Source organism: Garra rufa, chromosome 1 (genome assembly GCF_049309525.1).
Source record: "Garra rufa chromosome 1, GarRuf1.0, whole genome shotgun sequence".
Classification (NCBI taxonomy): domain Eukaryota; kingdom Metazoa; phylum Chordata; class Actinopteri; order Cypriniformes; family Cyprinidae; genus Garra; species Garra rufa.
In genome coordinates this window covers 39,254,990-39,273,039 of record NC_133361.1, presented here as the reverse complement: position 1 = coordinate 39,273,039, position 18,050 = coordinate 39,254,990, and the positions used below count along the sequence as shown (strand labels likewise).

The following is an 18,050-nucleotide window of genomic DNA, read 5'->3' as shown; positions in this document are numbered from 1 at the left end:
TCTTAAAAAACTTGTTACAGTGTTTTATATTTGAAATTTATTTTAAGGTGGTCTTTTTTACAACAGTTTTATATTTATTTGATTTCATATTATTTCCTTTATCTTACTTTATCCTGTATCTTATTAAAAGACATAATAAATGCTCTCAGGGATGAAGAATATCCATTGTCAGTGCTTTTTAATTAATGCTCAAAACAATACACAGACAATATGAGAAGTAAAACAAAAAGGAAAGAAAACAAAAGAAAACAAAAGAGGAGAGAATAAATAAAATACAGTGATATGAATTACAAATACTCACAGTCATTTTAGACTAGTGAAAAGAAAGCATACAAAAAATGACTAAGAACTGAAAACAAATAATTTCCGTTTAGCAAAGCGCCACTGGAACTGACCAGACTGGGCGTCGTTGCGTCAGTCGATACTGTGCGTTCACGCCTTGCGGGATGGGGGCGCGCACGTCGCTGTCACTCAGAGTTGGTTGTAGGAAATGCGGACACGGCGAGATGTCAGCAGGGCCGTGTTTATCTCTTCCAGCGATGCTGCCCATTTCACATTTTAAGGAGGTTTCCTGACTTTTTAAAACGCGACGCACAAGTCTACTCAATGCCAACGGCGATACGGATCTGTTCGCGCGCGGATGAGTGGGAACCCAGTGCGGAGCGGCAGTGTTTAGCTAACACCGTTAGCCCAGCAGCACACCACCCTCCACACTCAGCCCCCAAACCGTACTTTTGGCTTTATCATTAGAAGTTTTCTATCGGGCCAGCGGCTTACCAGCGCCCTGTCTGCCTCTCTCAAGCCTTTACATCCGTTCAGCGGCAGCGGCGACGGGGGGGTCACGGTAACCGGAGCAGACAGGAGCCCCCCCCCCGGGACGGACGGACAGACAGATCCCACAGCTGCGGGTGAGTCTGAATAATGAGGATGAGGATGGTGATGATGAGCGCACCTTTATCTGTTATCTCTTCTCAGATGTGACAAAACAGATGAACACAAATGAATTATTAGCACTATTTTCCTGCGCCGTAAACCGGGAAGTTGATCTAATCGGCCGCTCTGGATACTGTAGACATGAGCTAGCAAGTTAGCAGGCCAATTTCAGCTCCTAAATGAGTACAGTACAATTAAAAACTCATCCGTTTTGTACACATCGTATGTACCACGAAGTAAATGGTGATACTTAACACAATAAAGGCACATTTGTGTTGTCGAGAGGCTGTTGCATGACAGATCGGACAGCATGATTAGCAGCTTTAGGTTAAACTTGGCAGTCACAAATCCAGCTACTCCTGCGGGTTAAGCAGTCTCAGGTGCTGTCTGCTCACTTCATGACCTTGTATTTTATGACTGTAGTCTTATTTCAAATCGTAATGTGTTTTGTATAGATGTTGGCCTTTTGAAATGGTGGTTTCCCGGTATCCGGTATCATATTATTGTCCAGTCACCTCACATGTGGTTAGTCACTCTACAACTGACAGCTCTCACGTTTACACCATTGGCTTTTTAAAAACTGGCATTGAAAGTACACATGTGTGGTTTGTTTACAACACACCCGTCCTCACACTATAGATATTATTAGGTTTGGATACCCGGAACGAGCACAGTTCATGTGTATGGGTGGAGTCCCACAAAGTAGCATTGTCCGACTCATGAACGAATCGTTCTTCTGAATAGAATCTTTTCAGTGAGTCGATTGAACAGGTATGAACGATTCATTCTCGATTTCGGCTTTTAATTAACAACTTACCGACTGGTCGAAGTGACTCCAAGAGTGTTTGGAGAATTTGACTGTTGGGAAAGAAAAATACATTAAGAATCAAATGGGATAAATGTGACCATGAACCACAAAAAACCAGTGAAAAGGGTCAATTTTTTTAAATTGATATTTATAAATCATCTGAAAGCTGAATAAATAAGCTTTTCCACTGATGTATTGTTAGGATAGGACAATATTTGGCCGAGATAAAACTATTTGAAAATATAGAATCTGATGGTGCAAAAAGCTAAAAATATTAAGAAAATTACCTTTAAAGTTGTCTAAATTAAGGTCTTAGCAATGCATATTACTAATCAAAAATTAAGTTTTGATATATTTATGGTAGGGAATTTACAAAATATCTTAATGGAACATGATCTTTACTTAATATCCTAATGATTTTTGGGATAAAACAAAATGTAATGTATTGCTGGCTATTGCTACAAATATAGCCTACCTGTGCTACTTAAAGGAACACTCCACTTTTTTTTGGAAATAGGCTCATTCTCCAACTCCCCCGAGTTAATAAGTTGATTTTTACCGTTTTGAAATCCATTCAGCCGTTGTCCTGCTCTGCCGATATCACTTTTAGCATAGCTTAGATCATTGAATCCTATTAGACCAATAGCATCACGTTAAAAAATGACCAACGAGTTTCCATATTTGTTTTAACCATTTCTTCATGGATTTGATCATTCTGAATTAGATGCATTGAGCATAATTAATTACACTGTCTCAGATGAACCCTGAGTCATTTTGCACCTGTTTGCAAACAAAAAAAGATTTGTGAAAATGAGTAAGACTTCCTATCTCTACCACAACCTCCTGATGAGATTTGCATTGAGGTTATTAATATCTGGTTGTGAGATAACGCATTACATTTTAATAGTCATCTGACTTCTGTGCATGTTTCATCAGCTTTTTGCAGACAGCCCACGGTCTGAGCATCACACGTAGGCTGTGTGTCCAAACCTAGACAGCATTTGGGCTTCACAGGCGTGTTCGAATGTTCAGCCACAGTGCTTCTGTCAAGGAACCACTTCCTTTTCACCTCCTGTCAGCTTGTGTACTCGGACACTTTTAGATCATGCGGAAGTCTAGGAGGCAGATCTTAATGTAAGAGGAAATAGTGGTACCCTGTTCCTGTACACCTAAACTAGACCTGTATTACTAGTGCAGCTTTACACTGTAATCAAATCACTGGAGTTTGTCTGCGTCTTTATAATTCACCATGTATAAGACTCTCTGTGAAACAGTTCATCATTGTCTTTACCGAACAATAGAAAGGTCCTCTGAATGTCTCTTACTCTTGAGGATATGGTTGAATACAACGCATCATGTCACGCGTTGTTACCTTTTATTTATTTTAATTCTTAATTTAGGTGTAGACTGATCAATCTTCTTGTTACATTGTTTATGTGGTATAACCCAGACTTTTGAATGGTCGTGTGTGTTCTGGGTTGAAGGACCAGTTCACTTGCAGAATAAAAATTTCCTGAGAATTTACTTACCCCCATGTCATCCAAGATGTTCAGTTTCTTTCTTTAGTTAAAAAGAAATTAAGGTTTTTGAGGAAAACATTCCAGGATTCTCCATAAAGTGGACTTCAATGGGGATCAACGCGTTGAAGGTCCAAATTGCAGTTTCAGTGCAGCTTCAAAGAGCTCTACATGATCCCAGCCGAGGAACAAGAGTCTTCTCTAGCAAAGCGAGCTGTCATTTTCTAAACAAAATACAAATTTGATACTTTTTAACCCAAAAAGGCTTGTCTTGCACTAGCTTGAATTCACGCATTATGTAATCACATTGGAAAGGTCACACGTGACATAGGTGGAAGTACCGACCGACCTTGTGTTTACAAAAGTGGTTTGAAGTTGGAGGAGAAAATGAGATGGAGTTTTTTGCTGTACCCTACCTTTTTAAACCAAAGTACACAGACGAAGAACAAACCATGTGTGACCTTTCCAACATGATTACTTAATGCATGAAGTCTAATGATCTAATGCAAGACGAGCATTTGTGGTTAAAAAGTGTATAAATAGTGATGAAATGACCGATTGTTTCGCTAGACAAGACAGTTATTCCCAGGCTGGATCATGTAGAGACATTTGAAGCTGCATTGAAACTGCAATTTGGACCTTCAACCAGTGGATCCCTATTGAAGTCCACTATATGGAGAAAAATCCTGGAATGTTTCCCTCAAAAACCTTAATTTCTTTTTGACTGAAGAAAGAAAAACATGAACATCTTGGATGACATGGGAATGAGAATATCAGGAAAATGTAATTCTGGAAGTGAACTAATCCTTTAAATACACTTTGTAGCTCTCTCTAAGATCTACAAGTTAAGCATGCTGTCATTATTACAGTAAATATTTAAACTCATGTCGCAGTATGTGTAAGCAAACAAGAAATGTGTGGACTGTTACCCAATAAACTTTTATTATAAGTGCATCTTATAAGTAAGTCTTTACACCAGGGGTGCTCAACCCTGTTCCTAGAGATCTACCTTCCTGCACAGTTCAGCTCCAGCCCTGATCAAACACACCTGAACCAACTAATTAGGATGTGCAGGAGCATTTGATAATTACAAACAGGTGTGTTTGATCAGGGTTGGAACTACAGTCTGCATGAAGGTAGATCTCCAGGAACATGGTTAGGTACCCCTGCTTTACACATTTAAATGAACAATTTAAAAATAATATAAAATATTAAACTTTTATCTCAGCTGTGATACAAATAATAGACACCACATGCAGCTCTTCTCACAGAATTGCCATACTTCGGATTTTTATAAAATATTACATTACAGTATGTTTTTTTCCCCCCATTGAAAGGAGAGTATGAAGTGTGACTTGTGATGATTGTGAAAAAGAGTGCACATAGAAGGCAACGCCTTTTTATTTTAACTTCTTTGGGCGTGTATGTTTTATTTACGGAGTAAAACAAATGAGAAAATTGTTTCTTTGTGTGTGAGACATGCTTATGGAATTTCACAGGTGATTTATTGGGTGCATGAATTAATGTTTTCTTTCTTTTCCTGCCAACTGTGAGAATATTAGTCACATCTAAACACCTACCTTAGTGCAAACCATTCACAAAATGGGTTCATGCAATGGTATTACAATGTTTGATGATTCACTGACTACATTCTTGTATCTCTTTTGATCAGCTGTATCAGTGAGGAGCAGCTATGGCTGAAATCACTGCCCTAACTCCCTCCTCTCCCAGTATGGCCGACCAACCGGTGCCTGCTTCCTCCAGCCCACAGCCTCTCCCCTCAGAAACTCCCATCCCAAAATCATCTCTCTACGGTGACCGAGCCGTGATGGGAAACCCAACGTTACAGGCAAGTGGAAAAATCTCTTCTTGGGAGAGCTCACCCGGCCAAAACAGTACTGCTTTCACTTCAACAGCAACAGAGAGTGTTCCTGCTCTACTGGTAGAGGTACTAGCTGCTAAAGATGGAGAGACTAATGGGAAAAATGATTTAATTGGCCACACTGAAGCACAGGATCAACAGATGCCGCCCTCGCCTGAACTTAATCCCAGTCCTAATCTCTACCCCAACGTTCAAGTCAGCCAGGCTTCCAGTCATGCTCCCCCCGTGGACATTCCTCCTCAGTTTACACCTCCTGTTCCCATTGCCAACCCGGCCCCTTCTTCACAAGACTCCAGGCAAACAGAAGCACAAACAGTCCCTGAGCCCGAGTCCACCCAGAACCCCGAACCCAACACTCCCAACACCACTAAGATGACCCCTGAGCCCCCCTGCACACCCTCCAAGGCTGAGCCCCCAGCCGTACTGGTGCAGGAGTCCAGCGGGTCCTTGGGTCTGCCCTCTGCTTACTCGCGACCAGCCCCGGACACGCTCAGCTACCTGGAGTCGGCCAGCCTAATGTCAGGCACGCTGGAGTCTCTGTCGGGGCTCGGCGAGGACGGCAGCTCGGTGGGGTCAGACTCGGAGATCAACGGTCCAGTGAAGCGTACTGATAAATATGGCTTCCTGGGAGGAGCGCAGTACAGTGAGGGCAGGTGGGTGTGAACCGAATGACACAAAACCACATTCTCACATGCTATTTTTATGGTTTCCTTAGAAGCACTTTGAGCAAAGAGAAACCGCTAGTTTATAAGAGCATTTGACACATTTCAGCATGTAAATGTGTGTTACAAGGCTATTTTCCACTGTATAAATTTATTTATTTCCTGCCAGCGTAATGAGCATTTTTTCCATTTTCATTTTGACTATATATGTACATAATTCTGAAGCTAATGTAATAATATTTTATTATAATTTTACTTAAAGTCAACATTAAACACTTCATAAACCATTTTACTTGAATATTCTGGTGAATCAGGATATTCATCTGGATACAGCAAAGATTTGAATGCTGTTTTCCAGTATTTGACTATTAAGCCTCCTAAAGACCAGACTAGTTTTGTGATCTTTTCTTGTCTTCCAACTTTCAGTGTTAAGAACATTAACTATAACAGTAACTATCGAGATAACTATATTACAATCTACAATATGTGCATGCTGTGGTTATGTCGTCTGCCACTATAAATGCTCATCCGCTGGATTCTGGTTGGTCAATGTTTTTATTGCTCATCAGCTTGAAAAAGTAGATCTGAAAGTGCTTTAACCAATATGAATTGTCTGTCGTTATGATTTTAGTGGTGGTGTTGACTTCTCTTTCTCGATAAATTAGATTATTTAAACTTTATAATTATAGTTTGTCCTTGGTTATGAACTGGACTTATAATTTAGTAAGTTTGATGCAGTTTTATGAACCAGCTCAAACTGCCAGTGACAAAGAATCAATTTAAAGCTATGATTCGTTTTCACGGTTCGTCATCACTAGAAGTATTCCCAGAAATCTGTGTTTTTGTATATAGTAGTAAAATAAAGTGGGTAAATATTTATTGTGTTGTCATTTTATATAAATAAAGTTTATTATTTATAATTTAATAATGTTAATTTAGTGCAAAACATTGGGGGAAACAAGAATAGATTTCTTTTTAACTAGTGTTTTAGTGTTTCTAGGCCATTTTTGAAGTGCATAAACGTGTACACTACCAGTCAAACGTTTTGTAATATTTTTAAAGAAGTCTCTTCTGCTCACCAAACCTGCATTTATTTGATCCAAAGTACAACAAAAACAGTAAAGGTTTGAAATATTTTTTTTGAACATAATTTAAAATGTAATTTATTCCAGTGATTTCAAAGCTGGATTTTTAGCACTATTACTCCAGTCACGCGATCCTTCAGAATTGCATTTGTCTGAAATAAAAACCCTTTGTTACATTATAAATGTTTTTATCATCACTTGTAATCAATTAAAGCATCCTTGCTAAATAAAAGTATTAATTTCTTCTCCCCCCCCCCCCAAAAAAATACAAATTATACTGACTCCAACCTTTTCGATGATCGCTTTTATATATTAAAATAGAAAACAATTATATTAAATAGTAAAAATATTTTACAATCTTACTGTTTTTGCTGTATTTTGGATCAAGTAAATACAGGCTTGGTGAGCAGAAGAGACTTCTTTAAAAAAACGTTAAAAACTTTTGACTGGTAGTGTATATTGTGAGTGTGTGAAATTTTATGTCTAATACAATTGAAACTGATATATTTAGTTATTAGATTCTTGTGAATGGCTCTAGTTCGTTGCTTGGTCTGATAAATCGGATTACGCATTTATAATGGATGTGAATGACTGGGTAATGGCAGCACCTGATGTGAAGTGTGCTCTGGGATATTAATAATTCACGCCTACAGTTGAGAGCAGGATGAGCATTTGGTGCATTTTTCCTGCGTCCATCTCGCTTGGTCCCTCTCTGTGTCCTTCATGTGTATGTTGTGAGTGACTCAGATTGTGCTGAGAGGGCTCGTCTGAGTCAGAGTGCACTGACTGTCTCACTTTTTGTCTCTCTCTTCCCCCGACTGTCTCCGCTTTATCTCTAGTACTGACTAATTCTGCTAAAATGAGCACTAACACTGTCGTTTACGGTTGAACGTTTCCTTTTTCTTATTCCTGTTTAGCATTAACTTATTAACCACCACATGCTTTTTCAGCTATTTAAAACTGGTCAGTGTGGGTTAGTCTTAAATTAGACTTTCTCATATGGTCAGCGTGCCGTCTGTCAGATTTAGTTTTCTGCTATTTTTGTTTGTAAGCCATTGTGTCAGTCCGACAAGTACCTGATGTGGCATCTAGTGAGGTCTCAAGGCTCAACCAATCTTAAAGCCTATTTACTAAAAGTCTCATATTTTAGACGTTTACTGTTACAGTCAAACCAAAATTTATTCAGACACCTTAGTTTTTCACATTATCACAGGTTATTTGCTATAGTTTAGAAAATGGTAATAAAATATGACAAGAACTCAGAGTTAAACTGTGTCAGAACAGATCTTGATATTGGCTAAAACACTTTAATAGAAAGGTATGTAACAAAACATGGTCAGGTGTCATGATTAAATTGAATAAATTATGATTAAATAATATATATATTTTTAAATGGGTTATTAATAAATGCTCACCTTTTGATTTTTAATTTCCAACCTGTTTTGGGTTCATTTTAAGCCAGCCATATATTACTTTTTCAGATTCAATATGAACCCTCTCAGGATTTGAACCGTTTGTCAGAAGCTCAACATTATCTCAGGGCATGGGTGCTTATAGTTTTATTTGTTGTGTGTGGTTTATGTGTTTGTGAATCCCTCTCTGTCTTGTAGCGAGGCGGACATCGCTGTGGCCGTGGCGAGGCAGAGAGAGATGAAATGGTTGGACATGTTCAGAAACTGGGACAAATGGGTATCTCGACGCTTTCAAAAGGTCTGTTTCGCACTTAAAGGGTCACTAAAGGCATTTCTGACTAGGAACTGAAAATACTGTACCTATCAATGTTTATACATGCTGAGTTAGGGTTTCTTTCTGATGCAGGTGAAAATTCGCTGCAGGAAAGGAGTCCCCTCTTCACTTAGAGCCAAAGCCTGGCAGCTGCTCTCCAACAGCCAGGAGCTCCTTGAGTCCAATCCTGGAAAGTTTGATGTATGTTTAGGTTTGATACGTCTTCTGTGAAAACAGTCGTGGTGCTAAATCAATTTCTCCAAAGTTTATATGCTGTTGCTGTAAAGCAGTAAGCACTAACAACACTTAAAAGTGTCAAGACAAATACTCACACAATTTGGTTCCCTGTTTTTCCTTTTAAATGTGACCCTGGACCACAAAACTCATAAGTGTTGGTATGAAATTGAGATTTATACTGAATAAATAAGCTTTCCATTGATGTATGTTTGTAAGGCTAGTCAATATTTGGCTGAGATACACTATTTGAAAATCTGGAATCTGAAGGTGCAAAAAATCTAAATGTTGAGAGAATTGCCTTTAAAGATGTCCAAATGAAGTTCTTAGCAACGCATATTACTAATCAGAACTTAAGCTTTGATATATTTATGGTAGAAAATGTACTAAATATCTTAATGGAACATGATCTTTACTTAATATCCCAATGATTTTTGGCATAAAAGAAAATTTGATAATCTTGACCCATACAATGCATTGTTGGCTATTGCTACAAATATACCCGTGCTACTTCCGACTGGTTTTGTGGTCCAGGGTCACATACGTTCTTGTACTTAGCATGTCATGTAAATCTCAGGTTATCTGCTCAACTCGCTCTTTTCCTATTTTACATATTATAATCATGTACATTTTTCCATTTTTCTTGTCTCTCAGGAGTTGGAGCAAGAACAGGGAGATCCGAAGTGGTTGGACATCATAGAGAAAGACTTGCACAGGCAGTTCCCGTTTCACGAGATGTTTGCTGCTCGGGGAGGACATGGGTAAATACAGATGAGGGTTTTATCAAGGGAAAGGGTGATGTAAGGCTTTTATTTAGAGCATTACACAATGTTGAAAACTGAAGGAAGGGATTTTTTTCTCCCTTTGTTTTTTAGTCTATTAGTCCATGTTCGCTGCATAGTGTGCATATTGATTATATATTATATATAGGGGGATATATTTACGTGTAACATAAAAGCAGATAATATCTTGTCAATACAAACAGTACACACCAAAAAATAAAAATATATATATTTATTCTAATAAATATGTGACGCTGGACCACAAAACCAGTCTTAAGTAGCACGGGTATATTTGAATCAATAGCCAACAAAACATTGTATGGGTCAGAATTATAGATTTTTCTTTTGTGTCAAAAATCATAAGGAAATTAGGTAAAGATCATGTTTCATGAAGATATTTTGTAAATTTCCTACCAAAAATATATCAAAACTAAAAAATTTTATTAATAATATGCATTGCTAAGAACTTTATTTGGACAACTTTAAAGGTGATTTTCTCAGTATTTCGATTTTTTTGCACTCTCAGATTCCAGATTTTAAAATAGTTGTATCTTGGCCAAATATTGTCATATCCTAATAAACCATACATCAATGGAAAGCTTATTTATTCAGTGTTTTAGATGATGTATAAATCTCAGTTTAAAAAAATGTACCTTAATGACTGGGTTTGTGGTTCAGGGTTACATGTAATAATATAATAAATATATTATTTATATATACTTGCCACAAAAAATGTATAAGCAGTTCTTATTATTCACACTTTCATTAATCAGTTCCTGTTATTTTTACCTAATGTGTATGCACATGTGTGTGTGTTCAGGCAGCAGGACCTGTACCGTATACTAAAGGCCTACACAATCTATCGGCCGGATGAGGGCTACTGTCAGGCCCAGGCGCCAGTGGCAGCAGTGCTGCTCATGCACATGCCTGCTGAGGTAAGACAGACTTGAACAAAGCTAAACATCTGTCTGTGTTGCTCTGCTAGCCTGCTCTTCTTTAAAATGAGCAACAGGGTGAAGAAAATGTATATCACAGGATATCACAGGATATAAACCCGTCATCATCTTCACTGTCATTTTCTTCTAGCAAGCCTTCTGGTGTCTTGTGCAAATCTGTGAGAAATACTTGCCTGGCTACTACAGTGCTGGGTTGGTGAGTACTGAAGCTCAAAGAAACTCTTACTAGGACCAGAGAAGAGAGTGTTTTTTGTGATTTTATTTTTAACTCCTCTTTCTTCTCTTCTCCTGTCCCTTAGGAAGCTATCCAGCTGGATGGAGAGATTTTTTTCTCTCTTTTGAGGAGAGTTTGTCCCATGGCTTACCGTCACCTGAAGAAATTTAAGATCGACCCCATATTGTACATGACGGAGTGGTTTATGTGCATTTTCTCTCGTACGCTGCCTTGGTCTTGTGTCCTGCGTGTCTGGGATATGTTCTTTTGTGAAGGTCAGTCACACACATTAAGGAATAAAAAGCACCTGTGATAAGTGATGCCTTTACTGTATGTTGTTAAAAATTGTTCTGTTTGTGCATATTGGTTATCGGTGATTAAAGGGGTCATGAACTGAGAAACCAAACACCGATAGTCTAAAAACGGCTTATATTCAAGCCAATCTGCTAAAACGACAGGTTGACCGATTCACGATTCACGCATGTCGTGTAAATAACAAGAGGCGAACACAGGTCTAAGCAGAAACCAAATGATAAAGATGCTGTTCAGTGTGAAGTAGTGGAAAAACATAGTCTTTCCATTTCCTTCCTTCTGATCATAAAATTAAGAAAGAGTGGAAGAACTTTAATTCTGAGGAAGTTCAAGACTGTGTCAGTAAACACCTGATCCTTTCTTTACTTCATTTCACTGCGGTTCCATTTACAAACAGATTGTTTGATATGTACTGTGAGTATTTGTGCATTTTTTTTTTTTTTACCTAAATCAGAGCAGCGTCCATCTATGAAGGATGTAGGCTATCAAACATACACAACTGTTAGCCAATCACAGCAGTGGACGTTTACTTCAGAGTTTACAATCCGCTATGCCTATTCAAACAGAGAGTTCTGATGTTGGTCAAAACAGGACAGAAAGTAGCCTATTACTTCTAAATTATGTTTTTTGATGTAAAAATCTTGATAACATTAAAAGAGGACCTCAGAGAACAGTACAAAATAATTAAAAAGGCAGTTTGTGACCCCTTTAATTTAACGTGACTTCAAATTTGACTCTATTTAGTTTCTTAATATAATATAATGGTAAGAATTTCTTACGGTTTTGAAAGAAATCTCTTATGCCTACCAAGGCAGCATTTATTTTAATAAAAATATTTAGACAGCGTTAGAGATTTCTTTCAAAACCATAAAAAAATTCTTACCATTACATTTAATTGAAATAGAAATCCATTGTGACTTTATAAATGAGCTTTTAAGCTCTGACACAATTCCATTGGTAAAATGTGCATAGTTTTTGTTATATGTAATATAATAAAGTTGTTGTTTTTTTTGGGTCAGGAGTGAAGATTGTGTTCAGGGTGGGTTTGGTGCTACTCAAGCAGATGTTGGGGTCTGTGGATAAGCTTCGTGAGCTCCAGGGCATGTACGAGACCATGGAGCGACTGAGAAACATCCCTCCTGAAAGTATCAGGGAGGAAGTTCTGGTGCAAGAGGTGCGCGCTCTTACGAGAGAACACGCAAAAGAGAAGTAGCATCAGAGTTTGACATATCCTTTCTCATACTCTCTGCTCTGTTTTCAGGTGGTCTCTTTGTCTGTGACAGAGGCCCTTATTGAGAGAGAGTGCGGCATTCAGGTGCGCAAATGGCGGGAATCTCGCGGCGAGTTGACTCACCAACCGGGTCGGCGTTTGCACGGCACGCGGGCCGTCTTCGAGCAGAAACACCGGGCTGCTGCAATCAGCTCTGGCGGAAGCCTGTCCTTCCTGGGCAGTCATATCCCTCCCCCTGGACCCTTACGTGCGTCATCAAGCCTCCTGTCACTTCCTGGTCTACGAAAGTCCAAGATGGGGTTTTATTCGCAGAACAAGAAGGGCTCCACGTCTGGCAGCTTTGGCCAGGATAACGTCCCACTGCAGCCCCTCGGGGGCGGCACCAGTGCAGTGGCCTCAAAACCTCCAATGCCATCTGCTTCTAATGCTGGAGCCAGTGTGCGGCCGCCAGCACCGCACGGACCCAGTCCGCTAGCTACAACATCATCTACTACCACGCCACCGGCTCCAACGGCACACGCGTCTAGTGCGCACATGCTCCAGCCGTCACCTAAAGTCGTCTCTGAGTACATCACGCCCACAATCCCATCGCCCACCGCAAACAACGCCCCATTGCCACCTTGCCCAGAACCCGCAAAAACAGCAGTGGAGGAAGATGGAAAAAAGAAGAAGAGAACCAAGGAAGACAAGAAGCGAGAGAAAGAGGAGGAAAAGCAAAAATCAAAGGAGAAGAAAGAGAAGGAGAAGTCCGAGAAAGAACGGCTGAAGAAGGAGAAAGAAAAAGCCGAGAAGGAGAAGAAAAAAGAAAAGGGGGGTAAGAAAAAAGACAAGGGGGGAGGAGGAGAGACTGAGGAGAAGAACGGAGCCGCAGCAGCAAAAGATTCAGCCTAATTCCTCACACGAGAATGGCGGAAAGAAAGGACAAGAAATCAAAACGGCTGCAGACTGGTGAAAAGAAGAGTGAGAGGCAGAGAGGGAAAGCGAATCGATGTCCATTTCATCTCAAGTACTCATTTCACAAGAATAACTGGATCGCCGCATCCGCCCCATGTCTCTCATCATCTCGTCTGCACTGTGCTTTCACCCGATGCCGAAACAGGCCTTTCATTTTTTTTTTTTTTTTTTGAAGGTGGCTATCTGATTGATGAGATCAGCTGTATATTTAATAGTCTATTCTAGTGTACTGGGTGCCATGGTGTACATAGACCTCTAGCACCATCTGTGCCAGTCCAGCCCCACAATCCCCCTCTGTCCATCCCCTCGAGAGGTGTCTCAACCAGAATACCTGAATAAAACTTTTCTGTGGCGGGGAAAGCGCGGCGGTTACTAGTAATAACTTATCTGTGAGTGTTCTGGAGGACCTATTTATTCATTGTACTGTTGAGTGTTAGTATGTGTTTGTGTGTTCTTGTATGTCTGTGCCTTGGCAGTGTAGTGAATCGTGTCACGGTCTCGTGCTGCGGACCGGTCTCATCTTTCTTCTCTCTTTTCGGTCTCTCAAAGAAGTGGAGGAGCTCAATTGAACTGAGAGGGAAAGGTACGTTCTCCTTTAAAGGAGAAGTTTACTTCCAGAGCCAAAATTTTTAGATCGTTTACTCACTCATTTGTCAACCAAGATGTTCATGTCTCTTTCTTCAGTAGTGAAGAAATTGTTTTTTGAGGAAAATATTTCAGGATTTTTGTCCATATAGTGGAGTTCTATGGTGCTCCTGAGTTTCAACTTCCAAAATGCAGTTTAAATGCAGCTTCAAAGCGCTCTAGACGATCACAGCCAAGGAAGAGGGTCTCATATAGAGAAAACTCTTTGCTTATATACTTTCTGACCTCAAATGCTGTTCTTTCTCGGCTGGGATCGTTTGGAGCCCTTTGAAGCTACATTTAAACTGCATTTTGGAAGTTCAAACTCGGGAGCACCATAGAAGTCCATTATATGGAGAGAAATCCGTAAATAATTTGACTGAATAAGACTGAAGAAAGAAAAACGAGAACATCTTGGATGACAAGAGGGTGAGTAACTTATCTGTAAATTTTTTTATTCTGGAAGTGAACTAATCCTTTAACAAAATAAATTGATTATCCAAGTTAACGATTACTAAAAGGAAATTAAAACTGTTCATTATTAGTGTCAAAGACTCTCAATCCGTCATCAGCCTCACCAAAATTTTCCTTTTGACGCCGAAGAGCTTCTTTATTTCTCCTTTTTTGAACAAATTGCATCACATAAACGCATTCTGCCAAGCATCAGTCACTCCAGATATCTGTGTGGTTTGATGTTAATTATCTCGATGTTGATATGGATGTAGAGTTCAGACTAGATTTTAATAAATTTATGCACTGAGGCCTGTTGATTTTCACCACTAACCGATGTAGGGCACTCTCTAATCCAGCTCACACGACTCCTTAAGTCTGCGCCCATTGTTGGATAGGAAGGGTTTGGTGCAGCACTGTAGCATTAACCTTTGACCTGTGAAGCCTTTGGCTTCAGGCTGTAATGTTTTGATGTATAAACTATTAATTTAATCGGATGAAACCATATACTATCTATTAGTCTTCTTTCGGATTAGATTTTTTTATTTTTCTATGCGAGAGGCCTGGTAGACTGGAATGGCAGTGAGTTTGGTTTTAGGAGAGTGGTGTGTTTAATCACATTTTATTTTGAAGCGCTGAGAATTATTTTTGCACATTTTTCTCCTAACATCCTGGAGAACAGAAACAAGAAAGAAAGCAGTTGTTATTTATTTTAGACATTTTATAATCATAGCTTGTCTAATATTACTGCAGTATTTGCGTTATGGGAGATGTGATTTCATACTGATTATTATTTCATTCTGAGCTCTTTTTTATATTATTATGTGTCCCATTGAAGGGGGAAGTGATCCCAAAGAGTTGTGAGAGAAGAAATGGATCGATAAAATGTGTGCTAGGCATTTAAACATGTAAAATATAATCCTTAACAAAACCTTCACCTCTTGGTGTGAAGTGAACACTGGCGAATCCACCGTAATCCACTGACCCCTCAGTATTATGAATTATTCTGATACATTCACCAGGTGATTGGACCATACTTACTAGACTCCTACTGGATATATAGTATTTCGAAGATCTGAAGTGGTTTCTAGGTTGCAATATGGTAGCCAAATCCTCAGTCAATGTTTTAGTGGTGTCTGCTGTGTTTACTGGACTTGTTCAGTCTCAACTGCAGGGGGTCAAAAGCCTCTGCCTCACCTGTCAGTGGTGCCCTTACTGACCTCAGTGGTCGTTGCTTCCTCTAAAGGCACTACTGTACAAATGGAAAGCAAACAAATTATGTCTATGCAAATTTTATGTTCCTTACTTTTGGGCACAATGTAAATGTGGACATTTATGTTGTGGCCACCAGGGGGCTCAGACTACCGTCGCTGTTGACAGCAGCACTGGAACTGTTGAAGGAAAGGTGGATGTCGTATTATCCTGAAGAATCGCTCTAAGTTTCAAGCACTAGCATAAAACCTGGTTTTGCTCCTGTCAGGCCACCTTCACTAACACCATCTTGTCTGTATTGCCAACCAAGGTGGACTTAAAATGGCTTGGACGCTGTGCTCACCAATAATTCATGCAAGGCCATCCAGTGTTGGTTTACTAACACTCTTGAGACAGCTGGGACTGGGTGTAAAGTAGTTTGACTTGTCTTATGGATTTTTCGCATTGGTGAATACGACCCAATGTGTGTTGTAGGACTGTTGTAAGATTAATTTTAAGTTATCTTAATTTTAGGTTAGTTCTCTTATCCTGTCCTTTGTATGTCTCATGCTTGTTTTTATGTTTACATGAAACCATTTACAGTTGAGAATGAAATAAATTCATAGATGAAGACAGTTGTTCTAAAACTGCAGAAGAGGAAGTTCACAGTGTATTTAATAATTACAGTTGTGATGAATAATAAATCATAATATATTAAAATCTCCCTCAAGGGTGTGTTTCTTCTGTTAATGTAACGAGTTATGTTAAGTGTCATGGAACTATTGTGATACAGTGAATTAGTCACTTTATGACGAAATGGGGGTTTGCACTTATGTCATAATTTAGTCAGTTACACAGATAAGCGTCAGTATGGATTGCATGGTTAATGTACTACTGAATACATCGTTCTGCTAGTTTATGCTGTCTAAACAACGGGAAAAATGTGTGGAAGCTGCTAAACAATAAAGAGAAGGACTTAAGCGAAAAGGGCGCAATATTTTGACAAACTAAAGTTAATAGGTAGTAAAGATTCATATGAGCAGTATTAATTAAGATATTAGCCTAATATTTGATCTACCTGACTACAAATGATAAGAACAAACACAAATGTTGTCAAGATTCTTGCCCTGGAAATCCTGGTTCAGTTTGGCCAGCCACAAACACGTTTTTTTTGCACTCTTCTCTTTGATTTGTTATAACTTTTGCCAGTCTATAGTACTCCAAATGTTTTTCCCGGTCCAACAGATTAGTAAAACCCAAAACATGACAATAATTTACCATTTTCAAAAGCAATAATTAGCAAAATATTCAAGTTTCATTCGGTTCAGTGGCACTGTTTACGTTCAGTGCCGCCAATGTGGCCGATTGATGACGCATCATGAAACGCTGTGTACCTGACTATGGGCTTCGTTTTTGTTTAGTTGCATGAAAAAAATAGCGGGTTGCGTTTTTTGGAATTATAAAAAAAAAATGGTACTTTTTTAGACAAATCTGACAAGCAATTATCTTTACCGTATTCTCCAATGCATTGATTGACACTTTGTCTGCAATAATAAAAGTGCTATAGCATAATTCATCAAATGCTCCGCCCCTTGCTCCCCCTCATTGTAGAAAAATTCACGTAATAGATGAGTGGGATGACTTTCTTTTATAAGCTACATTTTTTATTTTTACAGTGTTTTTGTAATGTATAAATTATCCCAGGCCATAATATAAACAAGTAGGCCTACACTCAAAATAAAGGTGCTTCAAAAGGTTCTACACAGTGATGACATTGGAAGAAATTCAGTCAAAGGTTCTTTAAAGGAACACTCACTTTTTTTGGAAATAGGCTCATTCTCCAACTCCCCCCGAGTTAATATGTTGAGTTTTGCCGTTTTAAAATCCATTCAGCCGTTCTCCTGTTCTGGCGATATCACTTTTAGCATAGCTTAGCATAGATCATTGAATCCTATTAGACCAATAGCATCGCGTTCAAAAATGACCAACGAGTTTTGATATTTGTCCTATTTAAAACTTGACTCTTCTGTAGTTATATTGTGTACTAATACCGGCGGAAAATGTAAAGCTGCGAGTTTCTAGGCTGATAAGATTAGGAACTACACTCCCATTCCGGCGTAATAGTCAAGGAAGTTTGCTGCTGTAACATGGCCGAAGTAGGTGCAGTAATACCACGCAGCACATGTGCAAATTCTAACCTAGCTGGGAACTAATTTCAGGCGCTGCGTGATATAACTCCGCCTGCTGCGTCCATATTACGGCAGCAAACTTCCTTGACTATTACGCCGGAATGGGAGTGTAGTTCCTAATCTTATCGGCCTAGAAAATCGCATCTTTACATTTTCCGCCGGTATTAGTACACAATATAACTACAGAAGAGTCAAGTTTTAATTAGTTAAAAATATCAAAACTCGTTGGTCATTTTTGAACATGATGATATTGGTCTCATAGGATTCAATGATCTATGCTAAGCTATGCTAAAAGTGATAT

General features: G+C 39.1%; 1 protein-coding gene across 1 annotated transcript; it reads left to right on the top strand.

Moving 5' to 3' along the window:
- Positions 1-482: 482 nt before the first annotated feature.
- On the top strand, positions 483-16,284 carry tbc1d10b (TBC1 domain family, member 10b). The gene is made up of 10 exons (XM_073840084.1): positions 483-908; positions 4,931-5,793; positions 8,498-8,597; positions 8,706-8,813; positions 9,501-9,607; positions 10,449-10,563; positions 10,715-10,780; positions 10,884-11,073; positions 12,130-12,284; positions 12,372-16,284. The coding sequence occupies exons 2-10, from the start codon at positions 4,952-4,954 to the stop codon at positions 13,230-13,232; spliced, it is 2,544 nt and encodes an 847-aa protein (XP_073696185.1). The 5' UTR covers positions 483-908; positions 4,931-4,951; the 3' UTR covers positions 13,233-16,284.
- The last annotated feature ends 1,766 nt before the right edge of the window (positions 16,285-18,050 follow it).